Raw genomic sequence first — 9957 nt, forward strand, 5'->3', positions numbered from 1 at the left:
AAAAAAAAATATAAGTAATTGTTGAATGTTACCATCAAATTGTCCATTACGATTCATTCGATGAATTCTGCAACCGTCCTTGCAGAAATAGATTTCAGCAATACAAAATACATTCCTGATTATTGATGTTAACTCATTATGTTATAATAAAGTTTATAGTGGTGTTGCAAATATTTAAATGACAATTTAAAAGCTGAACTTTTTGTCAACATGAGTTCGTGTGTTACCTATATGATTTAAATCTGAAAGGTGCCGTTTTGCAGTTGAAATATTCAATAGAAAATAATGAAACATTCTTAAATTTAGAAAATGTAAGGTAAATAAATATAACAATTCACATTCTCAAAATAATAATATTCTGTGATAGTAGACGTGATACCATCTTTGTCATTAATATGTAAAATACAGAGTCATTTTCATCTAAAAGTTTTCAAACTCTGAAACATTTTTCTATGGCATCTTGGCTCCATAGTCTTCATCAATGTCTAAGTGTTAAAGCATGCAAAATATTTATCTCTATCGAAAATTGTTGAAAATGCATTTATTATTTCGGGAAATTTTATGGGTATATTAAAATATATTGTCTACGTATAATATAGACAATGAAGGAAAAGTATTTAAACCTTTGTCTTTCTCTTTAACTTTAAATTATATAATGATCAATACTGTTAACTTTGACTTAAACTAAAAGGCTACTCCCGTATCGAGCCTAAAGACTGCTTGCATGAGTTTTATTATAGTATTTATTTAACTTTTAAATATCTTTTATTCCTACTTCTCGGTGGGAGATAAGAAAATATGTTTCATTATGATGTACTTACATACCTAAATTTAATCGAAATAACGACTTATGGAATTTGGCCATCGACAAACAGTTGAAATATGTTTAATATTTTTCTTAACTGACGTCGGAAGTCAAATTCAATTCATTCTTATGTATGATTTATTGTCATGTTAGTAAATCATTCACAAATCATGCGTGATCGTCCAACGTCATTATTAATTGCCTCTTTTAAAAATTGCTCATTGGATATATGCCATTACAGGGGTGTTTATATGTGATTTATTATTTGGATTTGTTTAGAAAACTTAATTTGACACCGAAGTTAATCATTAAATGACATGTGGTCACCGTCCATACATTGCAATCATTTGAAACTGATCGCTTTGCGCGTGTTCGAAAATGGAAGAATAACGTCATAATACAACACACGCATATCCTATTATTAAATCATATTGTAATTTACCTAAGCTTTTAATCCTGTCCGAAACAGTAATACCTATCGAATCATTTCCATTAATTAGTTAGTATCCAAAAGCAAAACAATAAAGGTATCTACATCGAGATAAGATTAGATATGGGGTAAGATGATACAATAATCTAATCGCAGTTTAGTAGGTATAGAGTAACACATTACTTAATTCTTCATATAAAAATAAGGAAAAATATCAATCAATACATTATTTCATTTGAATAGTGGAAAGATCTCAATCTTACCCCATTATCTTACAAAAAAGTTAAACAATTGGGGCCAAATATTAGTTATTCTAAACAATTTTATTGTAGCCCTTTATAGCAATACCAAATTTTCCTCACCGTGAAAGTGATCTTAAAACCCCGTTAAAAGCAATAAAGCAACAATGCGAGCTTCTTACTTGCGAATAACGTTGTTTATATTTACTGTTAACATTATGCCTAACACAACGTATGACAATAAATCGTATATAAGGTGACTTATCTTAAGAACGTTTCTACGTATGCGTTGTTCAAATCAAAATAATTTATAAATGTTCTATATATAATCAATGTTGTAAATATCGTTCGGTAAGTTTGCTTGGAATGTAGGCTATATAACGAGATGCTCACTACGTACAAGGGATACTCTATTAAGTCCTATATAGCTTCGTATTTATCCGAAATTAATGCGTATTTGAATCTTTCACGTATATACGAGACAATTAGCTTGCGATTCCTAGTAAAATTGATCATAGAAAATGTTTAGCAGTGCTGTTTAGGCCACAATAATGAATTATGTAAAACGTTACAAAGAAGATAATATTATAGTTAAGTTCCCAAGATATTTTGAATATTATTTTGGGAATATTTAAAAGTATTTAAATATAACAGTATTCTGAAATATCGTCCCACATATTTAAATTAATTTATTATTTCTAGTGGGTGGAGAGCGTAATTGCTTATGGTATAGTGGGTGTGTTAAAGGTATAAGGTAAAGGGAAAAAGGAACGATTTTAACTCCCATTGGTAAAATGGGACACATTTTTTTTTTTATAACGCATTAAATTTGCTTTATCAACCATTGTTGTCAACTTCGGTCAGACGATAACTCGGCCACCAGGAAGAAATATTATGAATGTATATAGAAAATGCATTCTGATTTCTGGATATATCTACTAGTGGGAATATCTTTACTGATATTGGAATATAAATATTGTTGGGTTGTATTATATTGTATTTAGCTAATTTTCTAACGCATCGAATTTATTTGCACGTGATCCCGAAAGGGTACTAGACTCAAACTAAGACTCTAGAAGTCTATAGCAATCTTCCACTTTTAGCTTAAATTTTACACAGAATATTCGTGCATTCGCTAAGAACGCATCCAATATATTTTTTTGGACAGTGTAATGTGCCTCACCCAACCAATATTCTTCCACGAAGCGTTCAATATTCTAATAACTTAATTGATAATGATAGTTAACATCAAATATATTATCTCCTTTGTGCGTATCCCTTTAATGTATATACAAACCAGTTGTACATAAAGTGGGTGTTCGCAGAGGTCTAAACGATAGCTAAGCTCAGTGCTACATATCCATAATATATTATATATTAACCTGTATTAATCAAAACTTTCTATATAAATAAATAATAGCGTTATATCTAACACCGGTAAAAGTTGTTCACTTGTTTATATATACATTGTTATAAATCTGTATTCATATCTTTTATCAAGTGTACCTATGTATCGTTATTTGTACGGAATAATATAAATAATTATTGTACATTAATCGTGCATTTATTTGTGCGTAATTTAAAATGGAGGATGTATATTAAACTTAATGGATAAATCTTTAACAATGTACCAATGAAATATGCCGAAACAAAATAAATGATACAAATGCCGCTTCTTTATTTCTTGTATTTAATGCTTATTTCAAACCCTACAACATTTTTCTTTTAAAAATCTATAATCGAAATACTTTGAGTCTTAAATGCGTATGAATCACTGTAGTAGTCTACGATTAAGTAAACTAAATTTAACGTTCATCACGTACGTACATTACATAGAAATATCGGTATGATATGAAAATAGAATAGAGTCTGACGGACTATCATTGTGCATAATATTTCGTCATCGAAATATATTTCATTTAATGTTGCAACCAAAATGAAAATTTAGAGTTAAATTTTGTTCCTTATTTGGATAATTTTCGAATCGTAATGTACGATATCGCTATTCAATTGTCCATCATGCTTAAACTAATCAGTCTTTAAGAAAAGGGAATGTTAAATAATATACACTTTTCACACTTTGCACAATTTTAATGTACATTTAATTTATTCGAGATCATCCGGTTGTCTTTGGTAATTCAGTTGTAATTAGGGACATCAAACCATTGGTATCGTTTCGGAGCTGTCTCGTCGTATAAATACTCGACGCACTTCTTTTTTAACCACCTATAATGTAGATGCTATTTTTTATTGAATTATTTATAACTTATTCTGTACTGTTGTATAGATAAAATATTTAATACTCAGAATACGGAAAGAATGATTTGAATGTAGGTATTGCTATTGGATATTTAAGACCAATCAAGACCCTGAAATTTTGCTGTCCATCTGTCTTTTTATGTCTATTAATCTTATACCTTTAAACGAGCAATTCTTGTATATATATATATATATATATATATATATATATATAATTGGAATCTCAGAATCGGCTCCAACGATTTTCATGAAATTTAGTATACAGGGGGTTTCGGAGGCGATAAATCGATCTAGCTAAGAATTTTTTTTAGAAAATGTCATATTCGTGTTTTATTCGTGTTTTTTTTTCCTGACATCTATTGGTGAATAATAATACTATTTTGCTTCGTAGATAGCTGGACAACTGACATAACACATAGGCACTTTTTATACCGATATTCCTACGGGATACGGTTACGCAGCACGCTTACGCGGTTTCAACCGCGGGTCACAGCTAGTATATAGGTAAATTGCGCTTCCTCTTTTCATACGAAAGGCGCCGCCCAGCGCTGGAATAATTTATTGGGGGATTGCAAAGTTATTTTAATAATTTATATTTAGCATAGCTGCTAAACTTTGAAATAATCATGCTATTACATAGGTACTAATACGATCAATTATTCATCATATTTTCATCACATAATATGGTAGGAATCCGATATAACCCACGGCCTTTTCCCCTGGGGCCGTGGGTATTTTGGGCAAAAGTAGGGATTTTGTATGTAAAAAATAAGTTATATTATACTACAAATAATATAAAGTTTAATACATACCCGCTCCTCCTCTTACAGCCAGTTGTAGGAAAATCTTCTCTAAAACATTTCGTGCCCAAAACATCGAAGTAAACGAGTCCAATTTTTTGAGCAGTTTTCGTCTGGGCGTCATGCAAGCATTTTCTAAATGTTAAATCACATTGGCAGGATAGCCTGTAATTTGTTTATAAATAAATTTATTACCTATTTCGACTATTTTGTTTTAAGATTCGATTTATTACTAGTTGTTATTTATAATCAACTATGTGTACCGTCTGTTCCATTATTTTCCACAGTAATAACGACTTTATTTTGGATAGAGTTCCTGTTTTGAGCTAAAAAGGTTTAGAACATACATTGAAAAAGTTTTATTTATTGGACCAATGTAATGTGCAGATAAATTTTATACGGAGGCATTACTCATTACGCATTACCCATATAACAGTTTCAATCGTGAAGACAGTTTAAAACTTTAACATAGATTTTATAGAGATCAAGACAGTAAGAAGGACCAATTATAAGAAAAGGTTCCATCTATGAACCGTCAATAGTTTAACAACCAAAAACAAGCGAGAGAAAATCTTAAAAGGGTAATAAATTAATTCAGAAATTGTTATCGGATTACAATGTGGTTGGAGTTGCAAATACATAACTGGTTCTACGAGTAATGGCAATAGCATAGATATTAAGAGGGACTGCATCTCAAAATATTTAAGTAAAATTTGTATCTCTCAAAATAGTTGACCTTCGTAGCAAGACGGTAAAATCTAAAGTCTACCATATATTTATTATCATTATGTATATATTTATTACTATTATCTTATATATTTATTTTAACCATAAAAGTCCAAGCCAGTCCCTAGCCAGTCCCTAGCCAGTCCCTAGCCAGTTCCTAGCCCGTCCCTAGCCCGTCCCTAGCCTGTCCCAGTAATAATCTGGCATTCCTCGGGATAAATAAATAGCATGTCATTATTACAACACCATTATGCAAAGGTTACTATGAAATAGTGAATTTATTGTCAGCTATCCTTAACACAGTAACGTGAAAGACAAACACAAATAAAACACGACATCCAGTCACGCAAGCCCAATGAACAATATCAATGACAAGATATTATAAATTCGTATGGCCTCTAGAGCCCGCATCCATCGGCAGATTACTTGAAATGATTTTGAATCAATAAATGCGGAGATCAACGTCAAAGGTTAAATGAATAGGAGGTTATTAGGCACATTCTGTGCGGAAGGATCTTGTAGCATTCCTTCTGCTGAAACTCTTTGTCTTCTGCTTTGTAGGCAGTTACTAATATAGCGCATGAGACGATATTTAATTATGCCTTACAGTGTGCTATAATTTATAGGAACTACTGAGAACATTGAGAATACTAATGATAAGTTTCGGTTTGAAATTAAGTTTATATAGTGAAAAAATTCGATATTTAAAGTAAGGCAATAATTCCTTTCTACAAAAAACAACGACCCAGATTCCCAGAACGCTCCACTCCAGATTCTTAAATAGGACCAAAAGTATTTGTCATACTTTCTATCAAAAATAAAAACTGTCAGGCTAATTGGGAAACTCCCTCTTTTCCTGAATGTCGATTAAAAATGTCAAAATGGATATTTAAGTAAATCGAAATAAAAAAGATGTGACAAGATAAATGCACAATAAACAGAATCTCTTTACAGTAGTAAAAGACAACGTTTTTCTTGAGAAAATATAGGAAAACGAATGGAATTAAGTATAAGAAATGTTTATTGCTACTTACATTAGGAACTAGTTTTAATTTATATTAAATTTTAAGAATTATAAATGTAAATTTTAGTTTTAGCATACAACTAAGTTATTCGAAAAAAGCAGTGGTGGCTCAGTGGTGAGAACCTCGGACTTCAAAATCGATAAGTCAGGGTTCGATACCGGGCGAGCGTGCAGGAAATAAATTGATTTTTCAATTTATCTGCACATGTGGATAACATCACTACTGCTTAAAACGGTGAAGGAAAACATCGTGAGGAAACCGGCATGTCCAAGAATCAAAAGTTCGACGACATGTGACATCTGCCAACCCGCACTTGGCCAGCGTGGTGGATTATGGCCTAAACCCTCATAGGAGGCCTGTGTCCCAGCAGTGGGAACATATATGGGCTGATGATGATGATGATGAAGTTATTCGAAATAGTGGAAACGCGTATTTATTATTATAGCGCGTAGTATTTTGAATGTGATGTGTACAAAGGATGTTAAATTGGCTCCTTTTAGGAATACGCAGATGCCACTTAGTAGGTATATAATGAATCAAAAACACTAAATCCAGTTTTCAAAATTATTTCTCTTGAATTAAGAAATTATCTTCATCATCCATCTTTTATTACTTCCTTAAAATTAAACAGATAGAAGCAATTGTGTAACGGAGATATGGTTTTCAGCTTACCTGGAATAAAATGCATTGTTTGTAAGGTTATATTTTGACTCTCCGGCTAATATAACATCAGGGCAATTGTCGTGTTCACGGCAGCAAAAATCTGCCTCTTCTTCAGTGCCCAAATCATCGTATCCATCTGCTATGTTACCTGCTCCGCACCATTTCGTACCTATAAATATAAGAAGATTTTATAATCAGCCAAAAATCGCAACGGTCATTTGAATATAAATAATATAAAACACCTTTTTAAACAAGCACAGACGAAGAATTTGTCTTTATCATGACTATAATAAAATCAATATGATTAATACCCGCCAAAATAATAAAACCCGCCAAATTGCAGAACTCATGTTAATCCTATATCTTTAACTTAATATTAATCACAGAATACCCCAGATTACTCTTTACTCCTTTCCCGCCCCACTGGCTTTTTTTCGTAAAAAGTTTGGTTAATAATTTCAATAACCACACAAACCTGGATAAATTAAACTTATTCTTAGGTCAGCCAAGTCATTTGGAGTAATATCATCATCGTCAAATCCGCTGAAACTATGTCGCCTTGAAATAATTCCATTTTTTATATTATTAAAAATCCAACAATTAATGCTGTGTGTAAATATTAAAAAAATAAATAAATGAATAAACATTTTGCGTTATTTCTTTCACTTTCACTTTGGTGTCTTTGACGTTGAGATTTGGCGGCAAAACAATAGAACTTAAAACACTAATTAATTGTACCGCAGTAATGCCGCCGATACCTACACTTTACACAATATTTTTCTTTTATATATAAAACCTCGCTTGACGTTAGAGCGTTTCTTACAGCGGAATGGTGGATAGGTACAACGATAAACTAACTTTAATTAGTTCAATACGTAGGTTTTAATTATTTTTGATCAGTTGAAACGTGATAGGTGAACGTATAAAATTAATTGTTTTTATTTTTAAGGTATAAAAATACTTAAAATACTGTTAATTGTTCCATCTTTTCTGATACAACACTACTGAGTTTTGGAAGATGTGCAGTTTTGTAGGTGAATAATTATTTATCGATTAACCTGAATATTCTCATATAATTAAGTAGATTTGGAAATTTAATCAAAGCAAAATGTCATGTTATGTTCCTATCTATGATTTTAAGAAGCAGATAAGTAAAATAAATAACTTATTTTTACATTGTGTTCAAATAGTTCATTATTGAAACAATTTAATAATTTCATTTCGATCGCTTCCACTCACACCACCCAATAAGATATCTTCACAAACAGCAGTAAGTCGTACATTTATTGCCTCAAAATTGTATTTGTACCTACGTTAAAGAAAATGCATTAACAAACAATTAGCATAATTTGATAAGAGGTCACATCGAACAAACGTAAAAATCGTACGCCAATGTTATTTATGAACATATTTGGAATATTTTTATTAGAAAACAAAAAGGTGTATCACAAAATAAATTGAAAAACACGAAAATAAGACAAAAATTTTAAAGAGTCCGAGACTGTTGAACTTACGTTTTGACGTAGAAAAGTACCCATATCAACGTTTTCCGAAATACTAGGTAGTACCGGAGTATTATGGAGAAAGACAATAATTTAACAATAAACATTCATAGTATTTACGTAAATGTACCTACCTATATGCGTGTGTGCGTGTGCGTGTGTGTGCGTGTGTATGTTTTTTCTTTTCATTTATTAGTACCTAGTTAAAGAAACCTAGTTCCTTCTTATCATTAAACGGTTTATTGAAACGGTTTATGTTGTCTTATCTAAATACCCCATACAGGGAAACAAAGAAGACGATAACTTAACCTGATGTAAAAGAGCGCAGCATGATCCTCGGGTACCATATACACCACAGTCATATATAGTCAAAGATAAGCCGGATTTTTATACAATATATTCTCGATATTTGCAAAAAGTTCCAATTAAATATGTAAAAAACTTCAATTCCAATTCCCAAATGTTACCTCAAGTACCTAATAGCGTGCTTAGTATCAAAACTGTATTAACTGTATTATACTTATTGTTTCCACAATGACCTTTCTTTAATTACAATGACTTATTATGTAATCCATAGAAATATAACCTTGCAAAAAGATTTGTATTTTCAATAATGAACATTTAAGACAAAGATCCTCGTATCAGGAGGTCCGCGTCCCGTTTTATTTTATTATTCGTCACCCTTCCCAGATCATTCTTTCATTCACATGTCTATTAATAAGGATAGCCTTTTTCCTTACCACCATCATACCCCCGGTAGAATGATATTTACATTTCATTGGTACACCTAATTAGAATTTACTCTTCATAATCATTGGAATGAATAGTTCCCAATCTAAAACCGTTAAAAATTTAAATCCATCGAACGTTATTATATATTAACTATGTACATGCATCAAATATTTAAGATTAATTGTATAATATCAATCAAATTTTCAAAAATCATGTAGACCTTTATGCACTAGCCATGAAAGATGATAATAATGCTAATAAAATCATTAAATCCTTCGTAAAAGGACAAGGATAAGCGAAAAACTTTGTGATTGTAATTTTCATGCCAATACACGTGATTAAAATTCTTTTCTATGTAAACAATGTATATATGAGGGATACAATTTAATGCAAATGGTATCTACTCACTTAATTATACCATCTTACTCCTAAAAACCTATAGATATCGATGTCGATGAAAAAAAATTGCTTTTCTACGATGCTTATGGTTTTCATTTATATATCTTAGCAAAATGTTGGTAGTTTGTGTAAATGAATAACTTTCGACTTTGAATATACTCAATGTAAAAATAATTGTTTTAGAAGGAGCAATTGTTATGCAATATTGCTGTTTTATAGACTTCAAGACAATGCTTAGTAGGTAGATACTTTTTTATTGTTTGTTTGTTTGTCAGCTTGTATGTGCGTCAATCACATTAAAACCACTGGGAAGATTTTGACAAAATTATATACGATATGATAATGACCAATAATATAGTAGCGACAAGTGTCGCCAC

The 9957-nt window shown here is 31.1% G+C and overlaps 1 protein-coding gene across 1 annotated transcript; it reads right to left on the minus strand.

The window, feature by feature from the left end:
- Positions 1–3544: 3544 nt before the first annotated feature.
- LOC119833974 (phospholipase A2-like) lies at positions 3545–7701 on the minus strand. Its single transcript, XM_038358238.1, has 4 exons — positions 7423–7701; positions 6957–7116; positions 4546–4698; positions 3545–3700 (listed from the first exon to the last, which is right to left on the minus strand). Exons 1-4 carry the CDS (start codon positions 7592–7594, stop codon positions 3613–3615), a joined length of 573 nt encoding a protein of 190 aa, XP_038214166.1. The 5' UTR covers positions 7595–7701; the 3' UTR covers positions 3545–3612.
- Positions 7702–9957: the final 2256 nt, after the last annotated feature.

Source organism: Zerene cesonia, chromosome 2 (assembly GCF_012273895.1).
Source record: "Zerene cesonia ecotype Mississippi chromosome 2, Zerene_cesonia_1.1, whole genome shotgun sequence".
NCBI lineage: Eukaryota > Metazoa > Arthropoda > Insecta > Lepidoptera > Pieridae > Zerene > Zerene cesonia.